General features: G+C 37.3%; 1 protein-coding gene across 2 annotated transcripts in view; it reads right to left on the bottom strand.

The window, feature by feature from the left end:
• Positions 1–1,449: 1,449 nt before the first annotated feature.
• Positions 1,450–26,347, bottom strand: part of YWHAE (tyrosine 3-monooxygenase/tryptophan 5-monooxygenase activation protein epsilon) — a 40,221-nt gene continuing 15,323 nt past the window's right edge. The window contains exons 2-7 of one of the 2 annotated variants that reach the window (XM_045835704.1): positions 15,207–15,406; positions 11,841–11,947; positions 10,948–11,154; positions 8,081–8,217; positions 4,249–4,292; positions 1,450–2,378 (exon numbers count right to left, since the gene is read on the bottom strand). In XM_045835704.1, the coding sequence (XP_045691660.1) occupies positions 4,285–4,292; positions 8,081–8,217; positions 10,948–11,154; positions 11,841–11,947; positions 15,207–15,406 (659 nt within the window). In that variant the 3' untranslated portion in view covers positions 1,450–2,378; positions 4,249–4,284. The remainder of the gene's footprint in view (positions 2,379–4,248; positions 4,293–8,080; positions 8,218–10,947; positions 11,155–11,840; positions 11,948–15,206; positions 15,407–26,347) is intronic. The other variant, XM_045835703.1, reaches the window with a different exon arrangement.

Genomic DNA, 26,347 nt, shown 5'->3' with positions numbered 1-26,347 from the left:
CTCAGTGGCTGGTACATAGCTAGTAATCAATATTCACTCATTACTGTCAGTATCACTTACAAGCCCAGTAACTCCTAAGATATGAAACAAGATAGGGTTGGGTTGCACCCATCCGAGTTGGACCCAGCACCACCACTTCCTCTGAAATGTCACAATTCCTTTATCATCCATCTTAGAATCCTACCAGGAATCCCTGTGAACTGTTACTACTTGTAACAATTTTCACAACAAAATCTTTGACAATTTTTCAGCACTCCTACTAGCCTAGGATCAGTAACAGCTAACTTATGAACTTTTTAAGTGGCATTTGTGTGGGGCAGGAACCAAGGTAGAAGTTATATTGCATAACTTCCCCTTAGAATGATCTAACTATTCAAGTTCATTCTTTTCTTCCCAGAAGCAAAACACATTAGATTTGCTTTTCTGGCCACCCATCCCAGAACCGAAGCATAGGCATCAACATTCATTTATGGGTGCCAACCCTTTAGAAAGCACCTGGATTTAAAACTTTCTACAAATCAAGCACAAAAAATTATATTTAAAACACAAATTAACTGCATTCTAGTTATAATGGTCACTGAAGTTTCTATGTACATCAATCAATCCTTGAAGATGACTAAACCAAAGCTGAAAAACACCTGACCTGACCAGTTCTAGTAAGTGGGAGTGACACTGTCCCTACAGGGTTGTCACCTTTCTGCAATCTTCTGATCTTTGACAGGACCTTTCTGAAGACCTGTACCAATCTTCTCTAAGTGCCTCCCTGGTTTCTTTAGGTGGCAGGTTTTCTCTCAGTACCAGAATTGCCACAAACTTAAAAATGTTCGTAACATCCTATTTGCTGAATGTAGTCTACACAGCTAACTAAGGAACCCTTTCACTAAATTCCTGATATAGAATGATGTATATTAACTAAATTATCTATACACATCGATGTACAATCTCTAGAAAACTTAGTGTTCCTAGAAAGGGGTACCATAGCTACACCACCGCTTGACCACATGTACAACTGAGAGTTATCTTCTCTGCTCCTGCCACTGACCTTGGTGGTAGTAGTGAGAATGGGGGGAGGGGTAATGTTACCTCAACCTGAGAAGAATTCTAAAATATTCAGCCATATTTGGTTATACAACTCACAATTCCATGCTAGGAAATGATCCATAGTTACACGTGTATTAAATACACATTTGTACTTTAATGATTAAAATTCTGTATTGCTACCTGGTTCATTAGACAGGATGGGTAATGAGTTGATGTGAACTACTTAAGCGTTCTTTCACAGCCAGGTTACAGGTCATTTTTTTTCCCCCAAAAATAATACATTGTCATTGGGAAACAGACAAGCAATTTATGGGGGGGAAAAGACATCTTTCACATTCAGGCAAGTAATACCATCAGTGTGTTTAGAGATTTTATTTTAGAAAGATAAAAGATGGAGGCGCAATAATATTTGGCATTTTTAATTTAGGTTTGTTTTATTTAAGTTTAATGTTAATTCCATGCTGTGTTTCAGTAAGAACAATACAGATTCTGTATCTGTGGCTCCAGTCAGATATCCAGTAGTACAAATTAGCTTCAAGTTACACATACTGAACAAAAGAGGTTGAGCGAGCGAAGGAGGGGGGCCAGGAGAGGGGAGAAGAAACAAAGAACTGAACTCGCATGCAGGCTTTTCCATACCACCTTCAATGCTAACCTGCTTCAGAGGGAGAGTAAAAGTAGGCAAGAATGAGCAGCCACGGATTGTTGAACTGTTACCAGCACCATGCTTTTCCGCAACATTTCAGCAGAATTTGAAACACTTTTTACAGCAAAACCATTACAACAAACTCCCCAAACAACCTTTAACCACCTCAAGCTAACACCCAGTTAATTTTAAACATTGGTATAAAATCCAATTTGAACAATTAGAAAAAAAGAAAAAAAGATACCACATATGCCTCTATATGTGATTAACCTCTCTCTTAGATGCTTGCTTCATCTAGAAGTCTACTGGCTTCCAATGTAACTTCCATTGCTAATGGTTACCTTGCCACATCTGGCAGGAGACAACACAGTAATGCTGAAAAAGCCTCTATACAGTCCTGTTAGTGTCTTAAAGAACCTAAAAGCTGGACCAGTAAAATCCACAGAAATTCACTCTTGCCTTTAAGAACTTTTGAAAACTGTTTTTAAAAAAACCAACAGGGCAGGAACCTAAATTCTGAGACCAAATGTAAAAGTCAGATTTGGTGGTTCTCAGTGACAATGGGGGAATTTCCAAGGGGGATGGGATGGGGAGGAGTGGGGTGGTCAGAGATGGTTTCTCTTGTTGGCTTTTATGTCTCACTGATTTTCATCTTCCACATCCTGCAGCGCTTCTTTATTCTGCTCTTCACCTGCAAAGGAGAACAACAGTTAATTGTTCCATACTGACTACATCAGGCTGACATGGTCACAAACAAAGGTGTCATTCCAAGCATAAAACTCCTTATATTTGCTACAGCTGGTATTAAACGAAAACAAGCAAAGAACTTCTATCATCCTTGACATCTGAGATGCCTAAGCCAAGAGGTAGGTGAGGCTGGATCAAGGTCCTAAATGGTCAATAGTCAGGATGAAAAAATAAAACAGACTGACACATAGTAAAAGTCAATGTTTTTAGTAACCGTATTATTAAAATGATTTTCAAGCTTTCATGTATATTGTCAAAATACTCTTTCTCAATAACCTCACCTCATCAAGAATCAGGAATATTTTATAGTTTTTTTTTGGGGGGGGGGTTGTTGTTGTTGTTGTTGTTGTTGCAAAAATCTAGTTTACCCACAAGCCTCTTATCAGAAATACTTCAATAAAGAGAACTGAGCAGTAAAATGCTCCAAAGGACTTCTACAGTTTTGGAGAGAGGGTTCTGCTTTTGTAAAAATTTTGTATTTTGTATCTTGGCCAGTCACATCAAACCATAACCAGATTTCTCACTCCAGAGTAAAACAGCATGCTCAAAGTCAACCAGGCCACTGAGGTTATTAAAGAAGGGCATTTAGACTAGTGTTCTCATGCCATTTTTCTTTTCCCTTTGAACATGACGATTAGCCTGAAGAGTTTCAACTGCACTATGACATGCAATAGAAAGCCAGCCTAAATATCTACCTATTCATAAGCATTAAATATGTCAGCCACAGTAACGAAGCATGCAGGCTTTCACTAAAAATTAAAACAAGTTACATTCTTTTGTGCAGTAACAAACCACTTATAATTCCTACATATTACTAGTTTGATTCAAAATAATTTTAAAAATCAATGAATTAATCCAACAATCATAATATGTTCAGACCATCCATCCATTCATATTGCTTGTTAGATTACTTAATTAGGATGGACAAATGACACTGAGACTGGTTATGTACAGACAGACATAAAGCAGTTATTTTGAGAAATGCTTTTAAACAGTCTTGCCCTGGGGCCAGTGTGGCTCAATTAATTAAAGCACCCAAAAGGTCATGGATACGATTCCCAGTCAGGGCACATGCCTAGGTTGCAAAAGTTTGGTCCCTGGTTGGGGTGCACACGAGAGGCAACGGATCAATGTTTCTCTCTCACATCAATGTTTCTCTCTCCCTCAAATCAATAAGCATGTCCTCAGGTAAGGATTAAAAAAGTAATAATAAACAGTCTTAAAGACCTTGCTATGATAAATAATAGATGCCGTCACAGCAACAAGGGTTAAGTAAATATTAGTCATTTTAAAATTTCCTTTGTGATAAAAATGCTTAGCATTCGTATGTGACTCTAAAATGTTCTTGAGGTACATAAAGGTTTTTGACTCAAATCTAGAAAAACACATGCAAAGAAATACAAAAATACTCATTTATTAAGGAAAGAAATGATGGACCACACAACTATTCTTCCCCAAAGAACAATGATGTATTCAAACAGGAACATTTCACTCTCATTTTTAACAGAAATATACTGTTCCAAAATATATAGTTAACATACAACAGTAGAGCACACTTTGATCCACTCATAAGCAAACATTAGATTTGCCAAAAGTTCCAAGTAACTTTGGCATAAAAATATTGTCAGATAAATCACACCCAACCAAAGATGACAGAGGGTAGCAAATCATAAATGTCTCAGAAGGTTTTGCATCCTGGAATGTAGAACAGGCAGTTTTGTAAGCGACAGGATGATGATGATGGTATATGCAAGCATGATTAGTGAAGAACCAAAACTAAAAGCAGAATTCACTGTGCCATGATAATGACTTACAAAGTAGTTTTTAGGAAAGAAGAGTTGGGTTTTCCTTTAGGAATCTATATTGCAAGGAGAAAGGGAGGGAGAACAATCACATGAAAGCAACATTACAAGGAAAATAAACCAAGAGAGCAGGACAAAGGAAAACATCAATGACTAGGAAAGTCAGATTTTGATCTTTTTATTTTGTATAAACTTTACTCTAAAAAATACTTTGTTCCTTTTACCTTTAAGAGGATGAAATAATATCCTTTTAAAAGGTATACAGAAGAAAAAAGTTTTCCTTGGATATGTTATTTCTTTGCCCACTGTTTGTAGATTTGCGGGGAGGAGGAATGGGAGGTAGAGAAACCCCATTTCCTCTCTGTGGATTTGTATATGAAACAGTCCTCTGATCACAGGTTAAGAGAAAAGGACGGGAAATCACTTCATGAGAAAAAGTTGTGATCTCTTTAAAGAATTATGTTCCAACACAGACATTAACATACTCTGCAGTTAAAAACATAAAAGTGTATAAGTAAAAAACCACACCCATTTTCTTCCTTTAGAAACCCTGAATTCAAATGTTTTATGATACAATTTTTCCTAAATAGTAAAGTAAAAAATGAGAGAAAATCAACTAAATATTGGGTTGAACAAAAAGTCCATGTGGTTTTTTCCCCGTAAAATAAAAGATGCATTTTTCATTTTCACCAGAAACTTTGATTTGGCTATTTTGAGTATGTCAGCTATCTCCCACTACTGGCTTCTAGTGGGTAGAGGCCAGGGATACTGCTAAACATCTTCCAATGCGTAAGACAGCCCCACAGAGAAGGATTATTTGGCCAAAAAAGCCAACAGTACCAAGAAATTTCACAAACCACTTTGACACGTTCAATCACTTACAGGACATTCTCCATACACTGCCCAAATCTTTTTGTGTCTCAGTTGTGTTTTTCACCTTCCTTGAAATAATTAAAGCCTATGTCAACAACATGGCGGCTTATTTTCTTCTGTTTTCAATATTAAAGTGGCCACATAAGAATTCACCAATTTTGATGTTTTAAATGCATGCTGATGACGGCTGTCATAATACAATCTACTAAAAAAACAGTTTCAAATGAATTTAAAGACAACTAAGCACTACTAGAGCCATTTTACAAAAAAAGCCAAACAAACTTATTGGCCAACCCATTTTTAAACTAAATTCAAGTAACCTCCTAGAAAACTGCCAATTCCATGATCATAATTCTTCTATATTCAGCACTGATTCTAAATCACAAAATCAATTTTAAAGAACATTATGTAATACTATGTATCTTTTGGCATAAATGGAAAATAATGTCCTAGAGTACCCACAACAATTTATAAAGTCAGATAGTTTGTTAATTTTACTAAAAGGTCAAGACACTACTTAGATTTTTCAGTGTTAAATTATCATGCCTCCTAATTCCAAATATTTTATAACAAAGCTCTTAAATGAAAATTAGTTTTTTTCCACTGAAGTTAACTGTTCAGCCTTAAAAGTAAAAGCAATTAGATTTCATTCAATTAAAAAAACTTTTAGGCCCAAACCAGTGTGGCTCAGTAGTTGGGCATCATCCTACAAAGCTAAAGAGAGGCCGCCGGTTTGATTCCCAGTCAGGGCACATGCCTCGGTTGCAGGTTCAGATCTTGGTTGGGGCACATGCAACAGGCAATCCATCAATGCTTCCCTCTCACATCAATGTTTCTCTCCTTTTCTCCCTCCCTTCCCCCCTTTCTAAAACAAACAAACATAGACACACTTTTTTTTTTTCAAATTTAGAATTAATCTATGCTAATGTTAAAATATCTTGGGATAAAGAACCTTCGCAACTATGAAAACAAAAGCAGTTTAAAGAAATTGTTTGATTTTTAAATGATCCATTTCATAAAATGACATCTGATGACCAAGAAAAGAGTATCTTTTGTTCTGTATACTCTCGGTTATCAGTGATAATGAACAGTAGCACTAGAAAATAAGCTAGCTTAACAACTCATTTATGGAAGCTGGCATCAAATGGTTAAAAAATAGCATTTTCTACTCAGGTCACTTTCTTTTTATTTTTACTCTCAAAAAATGTCCCCAGGTCAGAGGGGTACAGTTTACTTATTAAGGTCAATACCGTTTACGGAACTCTCCACATGCTTTCTTTCCCTTTATCCCCTCAAACAGGCAGCCTTATTAGTCTTCTCAGAGCTGAGGGTGACTATGAAGAGTCCATAGCTATTTGGCCAATTTTTAGTAGTTATTGGTAGAATACAACAGAATTTTACCGCTGGAAAGAACCTTAGAGGTCATTAGTTGAAACATGATAAACTGTTTCTGAGCCCCACTGATTGGTGGTAGTGAAGTGCTGTGTTGAAAAAAAATTGGTGGCTCCATCTGAATTTGTTGGAAAAGTATTACAAGTAGGTCACCTGTGCTACGAATTTCAAGCCAACCCTCATCAAATACCTTAATACTTCACAGAGCTAGTGAGCTCTAGAAGCTGAATCACCCAATTCTTAACTTTAGCACCATAACCCAAGGTAAGTCTAAAACCTGACTATCCTACTGAGGGTCAAGAGTAAGGAAAAAACAATTTACATTCCTTGATATCCATTTTCAGAGGCACCTTTAAAAAGTATAATGCTTCTTCGTTGGGTTGACCAAGACTACAGCCAGCCTCAAGCAATGTAACACATGCTTCAGGTGTTGGGGAACACAACACTAAAGGATCTACAACTAAAACTGACATTTTGTCTCTGCTCCCTACATCACTACCAACTGTAGAACTACCTATGGCTACATCACACTAGTTTGTCCTCCCTTGTTCAATGATGTATTGTGTATGAAAGTGATTCTTTGGAAATAGGAAAAATAAAATCTCCTTTAAAACAAAAAAAGTGATGAATTTGGGCTTTTACTACATTTAGAACAAACAGTAAACCCTCCACCTCATCATAAAATTAAGTTATATAAGCTACTCTTAGTGACTGTTACTACTGAAAACTCTAAAACATAACAACAGACTACACCAGCCCTGGCTGGTGTGGCTCAGTAGATTGAATGCCAGTATGTGAACCAAAGGGTGGCCAATTTGATTCCCAGTTGGGGCAGATGCCTGGGTTGCAGGCCAGGTCCCTGGTGTGTGTGTGGGAGGGGTGGCAGGCCCGTGAGAGACTAGCACACATTGATGTTTCTCTCCCTCTTTCTCCCTCCCTTCCCCTCTATCTAAAAATAAATAAAATCTTTAAAAAGGAAAAAGATTACACCAGACCTCTTAAATAGGACCTAAGGGCAGAGCATTCCATTTACAATACAGAATCCATAGGGAAACATTACTTTTTTAGATAAAAAAATCTTTTATCTAAAAGATTATCTAAAAAAATCTTTTATCATGAAGCACCAGAGAAGGTGCTTCATAAATATCTACAGGTACCATCTAGTTTAAACCTGAAGACACCACTCAGTCAAAGGCAGTGATCATGGCATTCAAATATAATTAACCTTAGACTCCTAAAATTAAATCTAAGTGAGGTAAAATAAACCACTTCTCTCCCTCCATCTTTCAAAACACAGTGTAAGAGAAATAAACTAAGTTTAGCAACTGTTAATTAGAGGTAAAACTTTTAAATCTTTAAATATTAATAGAAGATCCCCTTCTCTGAACAGGTCTTTTATCATCTTATAGCCCAGAATGGAAGACTGCACTCTTCTATCTTTTCATGAAAGGTAGAATTAAACTTTAATAGTTTGGAGGACAGAGGAAACTGTAGCTTGATGTAAAGAAATACCAGGGAATTTCTAAGAGTAAAAAGATCCAACAATGGAAAAAGACACATTGAATTTGAGTTTCCTTACCATCACCCTGCATGTCTGAAGTCCATAGTGTCAGATTATCACGTAACAACTGCATGATAAGTGTAGAGTCCTTATAGCTTTCTTCACTCAGCGTATCCAGTTCTGCAATTGCATCATCAAAAGCTGCTTTTGCCAACCTACAAGTATTTACATAAGTGTTATTATAAAAATAAACTGAAGTCCAAGAACAGAATTAGAAAAGATGTTAAGGTATTGCTCTTTTCCTCAATTATCCCACAATATGTAATAGTCAGATAATCCAAACAAACAAAAACTTCTGTACTTAGGTTTAGGCATTGAAATAAAGGAAAAGCTCCTATAATTGATGAAAATTAGCTCCCTACTTAATTTTGTAATCTAGCAACTTGTGAGCTAAGGGAACTTTTGGAACATCATTTCTTACTATGCTTTCAATAAGCCTATCAGTAAGGAAACTATATAGACTAAGATCCAAACTAAAGCACCACCAAAATATATGTATAATAATGGTATTTCCAAGTTCCAGTCAATAGCTCACTTGTTTAGTAACATTTTAATGCAAAAAAAAAATTTTTGGACAGTAATCTCACCAAAAAGAGGGTAATATAGAATCCATGGGAATATAATGATAAAAGTCATTTGCTATTATTTTAAAAGAAACAAAATCCACATTTATTGAGTGCTGTATACTACGTACACTGAGTGATGCTGGATACTGGTGAAGAAACAGGAGATAATTAACATGAGTGTGCAATTAACCTAAAAACATCTAGGAATAGGACACCTAATTAAGATTACATAAAAAAAATTATGTGCTATTCTAGAGCAAGTGCTGCAGGGATCCAGGAGGAGGAGCAAGTGGGAGATGTTTCAACTAATTTTAATAGGTAGGGAAAGAGCAAATGGCAAACTTCAGACTAAGGCCAAAACAGTAGAAATGGCATGGAGGTAAATTAATTTGAAGCCATGTATATGGGACAGCTAAACTGGAGACTAACAATAAAAGATTTGACTAATACTATCAGCTGAACAGATGGCTATAACTTCTTCAGCTAAGACATACCTGTTTTAATGAACTCAAGTAACCACTTAGAATATTTTAAGATGAGTATTACTTTGCATTCAAATGAATCCACCCTTACACCAGGAAAATCTCCCCTTTCATGGGACATTTGGTTTCTACATATTTAAGACTACTGAAGTTACAAAGGACAAATACAGATGACCCTTGAACAACATGGGATTGATTTGCATAGGTCTACTAACACGCTTTTCTCAAAAATATACTGGAAAATTTGAAATGTGTGACAATTTGAAAAAATTTACAAATTTTATAACCCAGAAACATCAGAATAGTTAGGTGTATCGTGAATGAATAAAATGTATTTTCACTTCCTTATGATTTTAACATTTTTTCTAGTTTGCTTTATTATAATACATTATATAATACATATCACAGAAAATATGTATTAATAAACTTATTAATAAGGATTCTAGCCAATAAGCAAATTCATAAAGACAGAAATTAGAGATTACAAGGGGGATATGGAATTATCACTTAGTGGTTATAGTCTTTTTCAGGTGATGCAAGTTTTGGGAACAGAGACTGGTGCCAACTAAATTGTATACTTAAAAATGATTAGAACAATAAATTTCATATTTATTTCACCGTAATTTTAAAACTAAAAAGCTACATACATATATTCCTTATATTCCTTAAATCTATATCAAAAATTGGAGATAATTTAACATCCATCAATAAGATGGAAAACTGTTTCTATTTAAACAGAAAATATAGCCCTGGCTGGTGTGGCTCAGTGGATGAGTGCCCACCTACAAACCAAAAGGTCATGGATTCAATTCCCAGTCAGGGCACATGCCTGGGCTGCAGATGGGGTCCCCCAGTTGGGGGTGTGAGAGAGACAACCAATCCATGTATCTCTCAATCAATGATGTTTCTCTCCTGTCCTTCCCTTCCCCTCCCCTCTCTCTAGGAATAAATCAATAAAATATTTAAAAACAAAAAACAGCCCTGGCTGGCGTGGCTCAACGGACTGAGTGCTGGCCTATGAAAAAAGGCCATGAATGTTCCATTCCCAGTCAGGGCACATGCTTGGGTTGCAGGCCGGGTCCCTGGTGGGGGGGTATGTGAGAGGCAACCACACACTGATGTTTCTCTCCCTCTCTTTCTCACTCCCTTCCCCTCTCTGTAAAAGTAAGTAAATAAATAAGATCTTAAAAAATAATAATAAAACAGAAAATACAAAATGGTACATATAGCCGTGGCTGGTGTTGCTCAGTGGATTGAGAATGGGCCTGTGAACCAAAGGGTTGATAGTTCAATCCCCAGTAAGGGCACATGCCTGGGTTGTGGGCCAGGTCGCCAGTTGGGGGCACATGGGGGGCAACCACACATTGATGTCTGTCTGTCTGTCTCTCTCCTTCCCTTCCCCTCTAAAAAATAAATAAATAAAATCTTTTTAAAAAATGGTACATATAGAACAAAAGCATAACCGTATTAAAAATATACCTACAAAGACTGAAAACATATAAAAATGAAGGTAATTTTTAAAATAATTCTTCTCATTCCTTTTTCCCACATTCTAACAAGTTTGAGATTCTTTTTAATCTACCAACAAAAAATTTCCCCATCAACGTAATTATCCTAAATGCTCTCCTAAGTGAAATGAAGAAGTTCTGTCTTGAACTGAGATACATGTGGCTGTGTATTACACAGAATTTTCATTGAGAGCCAAAAGGATGCTTTATTACATGGCCAAGCCTACAAATGCTGTCCCAGGGAACAAAACAGAAAATCAAGTGGTTCTTCTCCTTAGTAACCCTTTTCAATTTCATAGTGAAAGCTTTTGTTCTCCTCCATAACTTACCTGCAGGCACGGTCAGGGGAATTAAGAATTTCATAGTAGAATACAGAAAAATTGAGAGCAAGACCTAAGCGGATGGGGTGTGTTGGTGGAAGTTCTGTCATTGCAATATCACTAGCAGCTTTATAAGCCACTAGGCTGTTCTCTGCAGCCTCCTTCCTGTCATTTCCTGTGGCAAATTCAGCCAGATACCTGTGGTAGTCCCCTTTCCTAAAACAAAACAAAACACAAAATGAAACAAAAAGACAGAATTAGAAATAATGCTTTTTAAATGAAAAATAACTTAAAACTTTTCTATGTGAAAATATATATTAAACAATTAACTGGTATACTTCAATCGTTTTTAGAAGTCTCTTTAAGGAATGACTAACTCATCTATTTAGTTTTCCTCCTTAAAGATTTCATATTACCAAATATAAGCAAAATCCTAGAGATTTTAACTGAAAACCTCAAAAAGAAAACATAAACAAATCTATCACCTGACAGACTAGAATTAAATGTCAAGAGTGGTTCCAAAGAATAGCATAGTAGTTTGTTAATCATGCAATAAAACTTCCATATAAAACTGTTAAGACTGAACTACATAATGCACTGTTGTAGCTAGGGGGGAAACCCCACACAGGCAAACAAATGTAAACAGGTAAAGCAAACCCTAGTACATTTTGACAGTAACAGTCTGGCCATCTTAAATGCAGTAATATTAGTATTTCAGTAACAGTGAATTTGCAAATAAGAATTCAAAAATTAACTTTTCAGAATCACTCCTCCCATGTAACTATCCTTCCAACATTAAACAATTATTTTTCAGTAAAAATTGAAAACCTACACAGAATAAGTGATGATTCTAAGAGGGCCAACATTTAATCTGACATTTTCCCTTCCAGTATAGAACCTACATTTTATAATAGAAAACCTTGGACTCGCCAGTGTTAGCTGCTGGAATGAGGTGTTTGTCCAGTACATCCAGAATGTCACAACAGATTAACTTTAGTTCAGTCTCAACCTGAAATAAAGGTCAAAACTTGTTTAAGTCCAAGAAATTATAAATTATAACACATTCTACCTCCAGTTTTAAAAGAGCTATATTAAACAGAATATACACGCGTCTTCAAAGCCCCTTCCCCTTCTTGATACAAAAAGCAGAGAACAGCTTTTTCCAGGTTATAGAAATTACTTCTATGTACTATTAATAAAGTGCTTTTTAAAAAATGAACTCGGGTGTGTGTGGGAGGGGTCAAAAATGAACTCTTAGTTCAGGTACAGAAGAGTAACACTGATTACTAATAAGTGCTGCACATTTATATTAATTAACTTCTCCAATGAGGTAGCAACTATTGTCTTTATTTAACATGGGAAAACAAAGATTGTAACATTTGCCTGAAGTTCACCAAAAGAACTTCAAGTGCCCTGGCTGGTATAGTTTACTGGACTGAGCACAAGCCTGTGAACCAAAGGGTCGACAGTTCAATTCCCAGTCAGGGCACATGCCTGGGTTACAGGCCAGGTCCCCTATAAGGGATGTACAAGAGGCAACCACACACGGATGTTTCTTTCTCTTTCTCCTTCCCTTCTGCTTTCTCTAAAAATAAATATATAAAATCTTAAAAAAAAAAAATACTTAAAGAGAGAGCTAGGATTTGAACAAAAGGCAGGGTGTATGCCTACCATCACAATTTATAACAACAAAATAAAAACTGAAACTGAGGCAATCTGCTCACATTCCTAGCCACTATTATGCTCAATAGCCAATCACTTTAGTGGGAGACATTCATAGGCAGTTATGGCACCAAAAATCTATATACCAAAAAATATATATTGCCTCTCAATTTGTTTACCATGCCAAAAAAGTACACCATCCTAAACACACCTACATGTCTTACTCCCCATTTTCTTTTAATTCTTGATGACATTGCTAACCTTTCCAAATTCTTCTCATGCCCTCTGAAACCTTTCCATTGTAAATAATTCTCCAGCTTTCTTCTCTCCTATATTCTCATCCTGAACCTAAGTAAAACTGTTTCCTGAATACTTCCCCTTCTAGTTTTTTAAGTAGTGACTGCTCTAGAAGGAATTTCTGAATGATGGTAGGTCCTCACTGACTTGGTATGATTGCTCTCCTATTACTCCAAACCCTTCCTCCTTGAAGTTTACACTTTCAGTTCTGATTTCTCAATTACTGTAATCAACAGAATCTGTAGCTCTTTCATCCACATTCACTGAGGATTTGTAGCCTACCTCTCCAATTCCTACTATCACACCAAAGTATTATCACCCATGTTCTTTTGAACATAGTTCTTGATCTCAAATCCATGACCTTCACTTGTCAATACCACTCCCTGTGGCTGCTCTCTCCCAGACATCTTAAATTCTAGCATTTCACTACTGGACTTCTAACTTCCGTTTTCAGTTCCTTTACTCCCTGTTATTCATACTAGGGACATATCATGACATCCAGCCTCGTGAATCTTTCACCACCTCCCAATTTATCAAGCCTCCTTTCTGCTTCCTGCTTAGCCCAAATCCCCGTCCCAGCACACAAGACTTCTCTTTCCACTTTCTCATTTCATCCCTCTAATGCACCAAACCTGTCTACTGACAATCCATACATATTCTTTATTCCAATATACGTGAGGGTAAGTCACAATGACACCAGCTCACCTTCTTCGTGACCCCAGATACATTAATCACTCAGAGCCCTCAGTTTTCCCATCTATAAATTGAAATACCTACTTTTTATAGGGGATCATTTAAAAATGTATTAATGTATTTTGCTACACATAATGCGCTCCCATGTTTTTGTGCACATTATACATGGGATTATCATGTGCATCCTTATTTTTCCCCTCAAAAATTTGGCAAAAAAAAAAAGTGTGCAGTATACACAGCTAATACAGTACAATATTTTACACCATTATATATATATCCCCACTCAGAACAGTGCCCAGTAGAACTGGAAATAGTCCACAAATGTGGCTCCCCTTTCCCTCCCCTTAATAAATTCACTCTCCATCCTATTTGTGCCTGCTTATGTAATTTCTCTCATTCCACTCTGTGTTATACGCCTATCTCTTCCACTAGGATCACTTTAATTTTTATTTATTTACTTTTAGAGAGAGGGGAAGGGAGAAAGAGAAACATCAATTGGTTGCCTCTCACACACTCTCCCGACCAGGGACCAAACCCACAAGCCAGGCTCATGCTCTAACCAGGAATTGAACAGGAGACCTCTCACTTTGCAGGACGACATCCACACTGATCAGAATTTTTTTTAAAGATTTTATTTATTTATTTTTAGAGAGGGGGAAGGGAGGGAAATGCCAACGTGTGGTTCCCTCTTGTGTGCCCCCAACTTGGGACCTGTCCTACAACCCAGGAATGTCCGACTGGGAATTGAATCAGCAACCCTTTGGTTTGCAGGCTGGCACTCAACCCCCTGATTAGGGCTAGAAATTTTTTATTTTTAGGTTCAGTTTCTTAACAGCAGCACTGACATTTTGAGCTACATAATCCCATGTTGCAGGAGGTGGTCCTATGCACAGCAGGATGTTTAGCAGCATCCCTGTCTCTATATGCCAATAGCACCCTCCAAATTGTGGTAACCAAAATGTCTCTAGACATTGCCAAATGTCCTCTGAGAAGCAAAATCACCCTCTGGTGGACAATCACTACATCAATGGCTATCAAACTTTTTTGATCAAAATTCACAATAAAAATAGTACTACATAAATGTATATACACACATATATATCTGAAACAATACCTTCATGAAATAATGTCCTGTGCCCTCTGATAGTCTTCTATTAAAAAACAACAACTACACTGAGATCCATAAGGATAGTAACTATCTCATCTTTGCACCCATAGCACCTAGAAAATTATGTCATGCAGAAGAGGCACACAAATATTTGTTAAATTGCCCAAGTTGGTAATTTCAAGTCACTCTACAAAGTTACCACAATAAAACAAAGATTAACTTAATTCCCTACTTGTACGGTGCTCAAAATTGAACACCACCCTCTAAAGCTTACCAAAATTTTTTTAAATTAATTAAAATAAAATAAAATAATCACCTCTGTCCAGAAATACTGTAGTGTATATTTCTAATCCAGAAAAGCAAAAGATGACAGCCCGTTAAAATGTAAAATGTGTATTACATTCACAGCCTAGTACAGCCTAGTACATGGCTGTACTAGGCTATGATCTAAAATATCTAACACCTAAGACACCTTTCTTGAAAGGTGTCTAGAATATAATAATCTCACCATTTGCCGATATTCCCGAATCATTTTTAGTTTGTCTTCTCCTCCTTTGTTTTCTTCTTTCTGTTCAATGCTGCTGATTATTCTCCAGGAAGCTCTTCTAGCTCCAATCACATTTTTATATGCAACGGATAGGAGGTTCCTTTCTTCAACTGTCAACTCCACATCCATACCTGCTACTTTCTTCATTGATTCCACCATTTCTGTAACAGAAAAGTAAAATGAGACCTTACAAAAGTTTCTGTAACACATCCCTTTCACAGTAGGTCTTTTTTCTGTCAAGCTAATGTGAAACAAAATATTAAAATTTTAACATAAAAAATCCATTGCAACCATCAAAACTAATTTGAGTGAAAAACTAAAAGTATGTACAAGAAAATAAGAGCCTAGAACAAGAGACTGTTGTATGGTGTCACAACTTCAAACAGTACCTAGTATAGTATGGTTTGGAAGAATCTCTCATATATTTTTTTTAAAGATGGGGAAGAAACATCAATATGTGGGTGCCTCTCACGTGACCCCCACTGGAAACCTGGCCCACAACCCAGGTATGTGCCCTGAATGAGAACCGAACCAGCGTCCCTGTGCTCAATCCACTGAGCTACCGGCCTGTGAACCAAAAGGTCACTGGTTTGGTTCCAGGTCAGGGCACATGCCTAGGTTGTGGGCCAGGTCCGCATTAGGGGATGCATGGGAGGCAATCACACATTAATGTTTTTTCTCCCTCTTTCTCCTTCACTTCCCCTCTCTAAAAATAAATAAATTAACATTTTTAAAAAAGTTAATTTATAGGCTCTAGCCCTGGCTGGTGTGGCTCAGTGGATTGAGTGCCAGCCTGCAAGCCAAGGGGTCACCGGTTCGGTTCCCCAGCGTGTAGTGTGCGCAAGGCCCCCACACATTTCTCCTTCCATTCCCCTCTATTTAGAAATAAATAAATAAAGTCTTTAAAAATAATAGTAAAAATTCACAGGCTCTAAAGTATATTTTCTTTCAAATAAATTATTTTTAAATATAGTAAATTATATTTCCCAAATAACGGTCATAGAAGGAAGGGGAATGCAGTCATATACCAAAAGTTTTAAATGTTCCCTTCCTTCCTCCTTTAAGGGCACTGTCCATATTCATGAATTCATTCCTGGGCAAAACTTTTTATTTGATGGTTCCTACTTATTACCACTAGGTGGCGAGCAAAGAAAGGGGCCCAGATAAGCTTGCAAGATCCCAAGCATAGGAATAAATAGGTAATGCAATGCATGGTGAATGCAAAAAACTAGAAACAGCTCAATAAACAGTAACTAAATAAACATATTAAAGAAAAATATGCTTTTAGGATTAAAAAAAAAACAAAATGCCATAGTACCCTGTGGTCTTTGGAAAAACAATTTGGTAGTTTTCTTATACAGTTCAACAAAGGAAGAGCTAACTCGGCAATCCCACGCCTACGTATTACCCAGGACAGAAAACTTATCTTCACAAAGACGCTTACACATTGTTCACAGTAACTTTAGTCACAATAACCAAAAAATGAAAACAACCCAAATGTTCATCTATATGACGAACTACTACTCAAGTCAAAGAATAATGTGATACTCAAAAGTAAAAACATGGATGAATTTCAAAAACATCGTACCAAGTGAAAAAAGACAAACCAAAAAACACAGTATAATTCCACTTAAATTGTATTATGGAAAATACCCAACTATAAAAACAGAAAGCAAATTAACTGGTTAGCAGGGTATGGGGATAAAGTGAGGGGCTTGTGTTCAAAGGAGTACAAGAGAAATTTGGGGAGAAGGGATAGAATTAAATGTTCAGCTGTTGTGGTTACGGACTTAATAAATACATTTATTAGCCCTAGCTGGTGTGGTTCAGTGGAATGAGTGCCAGCCTGACAACCAAAGGGTCACTGACTGGTTCAATCCTCAATCAGAGTACATGCCTGGGTTGTGGGCCAGGTCCCCAGTTAGGGGCGCACAAGAGGCAACCACAAACTGACATTTCACTATCTCTCTTTCTCCCTTCCTTCCCCATCTCTAAAAATAATAAAATCTTTAAAGAAATACATTTATTAAAATTTACTAAGTTGTATATTTATATTTAAAAGTAGTATATTTTATTGTATTTAAAATATATCTCAATAAAGCTAATTTTTAAAAATGTAGTTCTGAAGGTTAGGGGTATGGTAATAAGATCATTAATTTGTAAGAGCCTGCAGGCATTCATTTAAAACATCCAAGTTTTTCTCCCTGGCTGGTGTGGCTCAGTTGGTTGGAGCATCATCCCGTAACCTAGAGGTTGCGGGTTCAATTCCCAGTCAGGGCACATGCCTGGGTTGCGGATTCGGTCCCCAGTCCGGGCGAGTACAGGAGGCAACCAATCAATGCTTCTCTTTCGCATCGATGTTTCTCTCTTCCTCTCTCTCTAAAAAGCAATGAAAAAATGTCCTTGGGTGAGATAAAATAAAAATAAAACATCCAATTGTAAAAGGGTATGATTTCAACCCCAATTCTATATATTAGTTTATTCTCAAAAACTAACGAAACATACCTCAGAAATGAAACTCACTAGATACAGAGAAACTGACAGCTAACGGATGGGAGGGTATTTGGAGACTGGGTGAAAAGGGGGAAGGGACTAAGAAGTACAAATTGCCAATTACAAAACAGTCACAAGGATGTAAAGTCCAACATAGGGAACAGTCAATAGCATTGTAATAACTATATATGGTGCCAGGAGGATGATGGTATTAGACTTATGGGGGATAACTTTTTAAGTTTTTTAAATGTCTAACCACTATGCTGTACACATAAAACTGAGTGTAAATTGTAATTGAAAATTTTTTTATATTTTTAAAACTGAAACCGTAATTCACTTTTCTAAATTGTTCCCCCAAAAGCAATTATTCCCAACAAAAAAAAAACTAGCTATACCAAAAACAGGAATTCTTTAAAATTTGTATGGATTTGTAATATTATATATATAAAAACTATACATAAATATCTAAGACCATCGAAAAAATTAACAATGCTATGTCCCTGGGTACTGTTCCAGGTGGTTTAGATTTTCTTCAGTTTTATGCTTTGAAATTTTTGAACAATAAACACTCAATATTTTTACAATGTGACGGGGAAAATACATTTAAAATTACTCAGTGATATTCTCCTCTCCTAGATTCAATTAGGTATATAATCCCCTGCATTTAGAGAGCCACAAAACAATGCCCTAAAGACTTGGGTATAACTACAAAAACAGCAGCTATCCACTTTTATTATATAACAGCTTTACTAATCTATAATTCACATATCATACAATTCACCCATTTAAAATGTACAATTCTACGGATTTTAATATAGTCACAGAATTGTGCAAACAATTACCACAATCAAAGAACATTTTCATCGCTTAATAAGGAAAACCTCCAGCTCTTTCTAACAAGCACCAAGTCACCAGCATCTCTCAGGACAACAAGAAGAAGACCAAGAGAAAGCCCTACCTCAAGAAGTGGAAGTATGAGGTGGGGCACCCTGCTGTTGCTAACACTAACATTGCACCCACCCCAATCGTGGAGGCAGTAAGTACAGTGCCTTGAGTGGCTGGATGTAGCTAACTTCTGGGGTTCCAAGTGTTGTATACGCAAAGCAAGGATTACTGGTGCATCCACAACAAACTGGTGCTCACCAGGACAAGACCCTAGTCAAGAATTGCATCATGCTCACTGACAACTCTGAGTCCCACTATGCACTGCCACTGAGCATCACAAAGGGGACCAAGCTGACTCCTGAAGAACAAACAGATTTTATACAAAACAAACAATTTTCCCCCCAGCCCTGGCTGGTGTGACTCAGTGGACTGAGAGCCAGCCTGTGAACCAAAGGGCCACTGGTTCAATTCCCAGTCAGGGCACATGCCTGGGTTGCAGGCCAGGTTCCCAGTGGGGGCCATGTAAGAGGCAACCACACATTGACGTTTCTCTCCCTCTCTTTCTCCCTCCCTTCCCCTCTCTCTAAAAACAAACAAAACTTCCCAGAAGAAATATGAAAGGGAAAAGAATGCCAAAATTAGCAGGTCAATATTCCTGTATGCACTGCTTCAAGACCAGGCCAATGTGGCTGAACATATGGTTATGTGCTAGAAGGCAAGGAGCTGGAATTCTGAGAAAAATCAAGGCCCAGAAAGGCAAGCAAATAAAAAATAAATCTCTCTCCCTTCTATCTTAGCTCATGTAATAAAGGTGTTTTTTTTAACAGTTTTTTTTTTTAAAGCCACCTCTCTGTGGGTTATTTTTTTTTTAAAGATTTTATTTATTTATTTTTAGGGAGGGAAGGGAGGGAGAGAGAGAGAGAGAGAAACATCAATATGCGGTTGCTGGGGGTTATGGCCTGCAACCCAGGAATGTACCCTGGCTGGGAATCGAACCTGGGACACTTTGGTTCCCAGCCCGCGCTCAATCCACTGAGCTATGCCAGCCAGGGCGTAATAAAGGTGTTTATTGAAGCAAGCGAGGGAGGGAAGCTGATGCCCATTAAGAGTCACTCCCTAGTTACCCCCAATTCCTTCAGCCACCAAATTACTTTCTGTCTCTATAGATTTACCCACTCTACACATTTCATATAAACTGAACCACATAATATATTGTCTCTTATGACTGGCTTCTTTTACCTTGCATGTTTGGAGTGTCATCCATAATGCAGCACCTGTCAACACATTATATGGATATACCACATTTTACTTACCCATTCATCATTTAATGGACATTTGAATGAATTTCCAGTATTTTTTTGCTATTATAAATAATGCTATGAACATTGATATAAATATGCTTTTGAGTCTCCTGAACAAATACACCTAGAACTGGACCTGCAGGGTCATATGGTAACTTTTTGAGGAACTGCCAAACTGTTTTTAACAGGGACTGCATCATTTTTACATTACCACCAGCAATCTAAGAGGATTCTAATTTCCCCATACTCAATCAACACTTAAGTTTCCATTTTTTAAATCACTCAAGTGGGTGTGAATGGGTAGCTCATGATCCTGATTTGCATTTCCTTGATGGCTAATGATGGTAAGCATCTTTTCATGTTTTTATTGGCCATTTGTGTATGTTCTCTGAATAATATTCACATGCTTTGCCAATTTTTAAATTGAATTATTTGCCTTCTCATTACTGGAGTTGTAGGAATTATTTACTTTTAAACCCCCAACTTCTCACCCCTCATCTTCAGGAATTTCTACATTCCTGAAGGTAGTATATTAAGGAATAGTAGCATGAGTCAGAAGAAAAGGCCTTCCTTCTACTCCTAAAAGTTCTATCATCAGTAATTTGTACCAATGACTATAACAAAGCTATCATAACACTGGCATTGCCCTTATCCTTGTAACACCAGCAACATAAACAATCTGAACTGCAGCATACCCCCAAAAGTTGATTTACACAAAAGTCTAAACTGACCACATTCTCAAAAACCTCCATTTTATAGCAAAGGATTAACACCAATTATATTCACATAAATTTCACAACTCAACTAGTATTTCATGAAATGATCATAGCGGCAACTGCATTTCATAAATTGATCAAAGAATTTCTGAGATGGAGAAGACTGTCAAACCTGTTTAAAGCAGGTAAGTTCATAACTTATGAACAAGTGAACTGTGAATCATGGTCAAACCACTACTTGTGGATGAACAGGAAGTTAGGTACATTAAGTCTGGGCTGTGTAGTAGCTGACAAAATTAATGTGTCTCAGCCCTAGCTGGGTAGCTCAGTTGGTTGGAGTGTCCTCTCAATATGCCCAGGTTGCAGGTTCAATCCCCAGTCAGGGAAAATACAAGAATCAACCAATGGATGCATAAATAAGTGGAACAACAAATCAATGCTTCTCTCTCTCAAACCTATAAATTAAAATAAACAGTTTTAAAAAAATTATCATGCCACCCTGGCTGGTGTGGCTCAGAGGACTGAGTGCTGGCCTGCAAACCAAAAGATTGTCCATTCAAATCCCAGTCAGGGCACATGCCTGGGTTGCGGCCCAGGTCCCAAGTTGAGGGCGTGTGAGAGGCAATCACACACTGATGTTTCTCTCTCTTTCTCCCTCCCCTTCCCCTCTCTCTAAAAATAAAATTTTAAAACAGAATTAATGTTCCTTGCACCAAAGCATACTGGGTTATAACCATAATTTCTCTCATCAGAAAAAAACGTTTGGCAGTTGTTAAAACACATAAAACTGAAGCTAAAAGTAACTTGCCTGAAGTCACACTAACCAGAACTCAAACCCAGACAATTAAACTTAAGTGCCAGAGGTCTTAACTGCACTCAGCTAATTTTCCTAAGCAAAATGTTCAGAGAAACAGATTTTTTTAACAGATTTTATTTATTTTTAGAAAGGGGAAAGAAGGAAGAAAGATAGGGAGAAACATCAATGTGTGGTTGCCTCTCACGCACTACCTACTGAAGACTGGACCAGGAACCCAGGCATGTGCCCTGACTGGGAATCAAACCAGCAACCCTTTGGTTCCCAGGCCAGCACTCAATTCACTGAGCCACACCAGCCAGGGCAGAAACAAATTCTTATGTCCAAGAACACTGAAGGTAATCACCCCACGGTAAGAAAAGGGCCTTAGCATCACACACTGCCCTAAAAAGTTTCAGTCACTTGAGGTTCTGTAGAGATCTTGGCTTTATGTAAAAGTATCAATCAGCTGATCAATGACCTTTTTCTTCTTTGTCTAGGAAAGAATTCACAGCTCCAGATCAAACTCAAACACCTTACTCTGTGAATGTGTTCCCATCAAATATTATCTTCCTAAAAAGGCATTAACTGTGTCCTCGTATTTCCAGAAAAGCACAGTACTTAATACCACAAACGGCACACACTTGATCAAAGAATGAATAGGGTGCCCTGTCTGGTGTGGTTCAGTGGATTGAGCACAAGCCTGCGAACCAAAAGGCTGCTGGTTTAATTGTGGGTCAGGGCACAGGCCAGGTCCCCAGCTGGGGATGTGCAAGAGGCAACAGAGCAGTGTGTCTCTCCCACTCTTTCCTTCCCTCTTAAAATAAATAAAATCTGAAAGAAAAAAAAAAAAAGACAAGGGTAAAACAAACTACTATCAAATAGATTGAGAAATATATTCTGGTGGGTTTGACTGAACATGTCCTAGATAAACAAAACCTGTTGAAGCATCACCTCTAGATAGAACCCGAGATTCTATAGTCCTTTCCCAGCAATTTCAATAGGCCCTTCTGCTGCAGCCAGTTTTATTTGGTAGAAAATTTTGTTATATCTGCCCTAAAGAACTCCTGAGACCCAAAGAATCATTTTGAAGATCTGAGCTCTGTTCATTAAATATATAAAGGGAATTCAGTATAGGTGTCCTATGTCATCACACTTGAACAAAATGCCTATACATTAACATCCCCAACTAACAAGACTATGGCATCTAGACTTAAAATATGAAGTGCCTAGTATTATATAATCTGATCTGGAATCCTGTAAATGAAATGACTTAAAGGAGAACATAACACAACCTCATAATAGTACAAGAGTCAAGGCATTTGTGGATATTCTGACAATCTAGTATACTGTAGTCTAATTAATCTGCTATATATTATCAATAAACAGCACGCAGCAAAGTGTAGGGTTATAAATTGTCTTATATATTAAAAAAGTATCTGCTTGGTATAAAAAAGAATGGGGACAGGACAAGCCCATCAAAGCAATCTATACAAAGGATAGAAAAGTGCCACTTTATGTAATAACCAGATTTGATTCCCAATCAAGAGCTCCCACAGCAAAATAGTTAAGAAAAAAACAAGCTCCTTCCTTTTTCCATTTAAAACACTACAATGACCTACCACCTCACACCCATTAAGATGGCTACTCTAAAATAGAAAACATGTTGGCGAGGATGTGGAGAAAATGGACCCTGTGCCCTGTTGATGGACATGCAAAAATGGGACAGTTGCTGTGAGAAAACCAGTATTGCCATATCACCCAGCAATATACTCTTCTAAGGAAGGAAGGAAGGAAGGAAGGTAGAGAGGGAAGGAGGACTTTTTGAGGAACTGCCAAACTTTTTAACAGGGGCTGCACCATTTTTACATTACCACCAACAATCTAGGATGATTCCAATTTCCCCATAATCTCACCAACACTTGTTAAGTTTCCTTTGTACACTCATGTTCATAGCAGCATTATTCATAATAGCTAAAAGGTGGAAACAATCCAAGTGTCCACCGATGGATAGATGTATAAGGAAGACAAAAACACACAATGGAATATTACTCAGACTTAAAAAGGAGAAAATTCTGCAATATGCTACAACATGAAGTACCTTTGAGGACATTATGCTAAGTGAAAGAAGATAATCACAAGAGACAAAATACTGTACAATTCCACTTACATGAGGTATTTAAATTAGCTAAAATCATAAAGACAGAAATTATAATGGTAGTTGCCAGGGGATGAGGGGAGAAGAGAATGGAGAGTTGTTTTATGGGTGTAGCTTTGGATTTACAAGATGAAAAGACTTATGGAGATAAGACAGTGGTGATGGCTGCACAAAAATGTGAACGCATTTAATACCACTAAACTGTACACTTACAAATGGTTAAGATGGTAAATTATGTGTATTGTAACATAATTTTTAAAAAGCTCTGATGAACTACGTAGCTCTGAAGTCCCCCTTCTCAGTGAAAAATAATCCAGATGACAGACATAATGACAATGGAATCTTCAGTTGACTGGAGACTGTTGAAAAGAAACTCCTCCAAAGACCCACATGAGAAGAAACTTAAGACAATAAATTTATTTCTGGCTTGCATGAAAGCAAGTGTCCCAAATCACCATGTCAATGGAAAGAACGCAAAATTATTTTAGGGGTAACACAACACTATCATGAGAAAAAGTCGGGGGGAAAAAGCAAGGGTACTCTGCAAATCATAAAACTAAAACTCGCTATAAAATTCACCTTGTAATTATAAAATTCACTTCAGTAGAAATATCTACAGTGTCACCAGTAATAGTTTTTTCTTAAATTTACAGACACTTTAAAAAATCTCTAGACGAATTATTAGTTATCAGGGTTGGATGTTTGAAACTGGCAGTTTGGAATCTATCAGAATATATTTTATATGCATACATCTGAACTGACATATAGAGAAGTCTTTACTCCCTGAGATAAATGTAATAGTATTAAAGGAGAATACTTCTTCAAAAGAGGAAGATCTGTTAAATAAAAAAATGGCAGAATAAGAACTATACTTTTCAATAAAATGCTGCCATCTTTCTCTCACATTTAGTTTTTTTATCACTTGATGATTATTACCTCATAAGCATTTCACAAAATAACTAAAAAGAAGGATAAATACAATAAAGAGAAAAGACTCACCATCACAGAGAGCCATTCTGCACTAAAAGAGAACTGCCAGGATAAGAGAACATAATGAAGCCATTTTCCCAGGTACTGAGGAAAACAGTATTTTATCCTTCGATGATAAAGGCAAGATAAACTTAGGAAGGTAGTGTCAATAGTTTAGACTTCGGGAATGTTGCCATTTTATGATTATCAGAGAAACTGTTAATACCGAGAGGTAGGATCCCTGTATAAAAGATGAATGACTTTTGGCATGCCCTCCACTTGTATCTCCTTTTGAAGTGATTTTCCTTTTCTCCTAAACTCTAAGGGTCTCCAGAATACTTGCAACCAGGGGGACAATAGGCAGCAGTAGCTCATCCCAGGCTAACCCCCTGAATCTGTCTCCAAGGTCCCCTCTTTCCTCTGACTGCCCAGGGAGCTGACATCAGCCCTGCCTTGGCTCACTTCTTTCCTATAACGTTTCTAGAAAGCCAAAGCAGCCCTACCTATACTCTCGACTGTTCCTGCTTCTATACTCAAAATAAAAATAAATGAATGGCTCTTGCACCCTATGTAGTAGAAACGTGTCTTCTGGGCTAAAAGGGAAACAGAGAAGTACAGCAGCAAAGGAAACCCTGATGTCTGCATTTGGGGGATGAAGGATGGGGGAGGGGTCCCAATAAAAAACTGAAACCCAGACCTGTGCTCCAGTAACAGCACTGGGAGAATAGCTGTATCAAAGACCAAAAGGAGAACAAGCAGACCTGAGATAAAAGAGCTCAGGATGGACAAAGAACTTAAAGTGATAAATGTCTCCCTTAAAATCTGAATACTTAGTTTTCAAGAAATGTAGTTTAGACATTAACAACTGAAAAGGATCTCTGCCAGAAAATTAAGTAGGTACAGAAGGCGAAGGTGTTATGATTCATGCATACTCTAAAGCATGCCATGAAAGCAAAATGTCCTTCATATGGCATGCACATATTTAACATACCAGGCAGAAAATTATTTTATTCATCTTTAGAAAAGCTTGTAATTTTGAAACAACTCTATCTCCCTGAAGAGTATGAAAAGCAGAGAAGCCTGGATATAATCTACTTAGAATCTCAAAACTGAAAGCACAAAAGAGACAGTAAACATTTTTTAAACCTTTTCTAAAGGATCAATAGCCGAGGCCCTGGCTAGTGTGTCTCAATGGATTGCATACAGCCCTGCAAACCAAAGCGTCACTGGTTTGATTCCCAGTCAGGGCACATGCCTGGGTTGCAAGCCAGGTCCCCAGTGGAGGGGGTACGTGAGAAGCAACCACACATTGATGTTTCTCTCCCTCTCTTTCTCCCTCACTTCCCCTCTCTAAAAATAAATAAATAAAACTTTTTTAAAAGAAAAAAGGATCAAGAGTCGTGAACCACAGTTCCATGCCCGTGGTAACTATGCCCAAAGGATAGAGAAAGTGGGCATGGAAATCATATAACCACCCAAATCTCAGAGGGTTGACACAACTAAGGTTTCTTTTTCACTCAAATGTCTAAGTGAGGGTCTTCCATTATGGAGTCGTACCTTTGGATATTTGAAGCTTCCCTTGTCAAAAAAGCAAGGAGAAAAAAGCCTTAGCTGGATAGCTCAGTTTATTAAAGCATCATCCCACTATGACAAGGTTGTGGGTTTAATACCCAGTCAGGACACATATAAAAATCAACCAATGAATACATAAGTTTCTCTTTCTCTCTAAAATCATTAAAAAAAAAAAATTAAAAATTAAAAAAAAAAAGCAAGGGAAGAAACATAAG

This window comes from Phyllostomus hastatus, unplaced genomic scaffold (assembly GCF_019186645.2).
Source record: "Phyllostomus hastatus isolate PE091 unplaced genomic scaffold, TTU_PhHast_1.1 phas_contig_210, whole genome shotgun sequence".
NCBI lineage: Eukaryota > Metazoa > Chordata > Mammalia > Chiroptera > Phyllostomidae > Phyllostomus > Phyllostomus hastatus.
The sequence above is the reverse complement of the archived record's forward strand: the minus strand, read 5'-3'. Positions and strand labels throughout refer to the sequence as shown.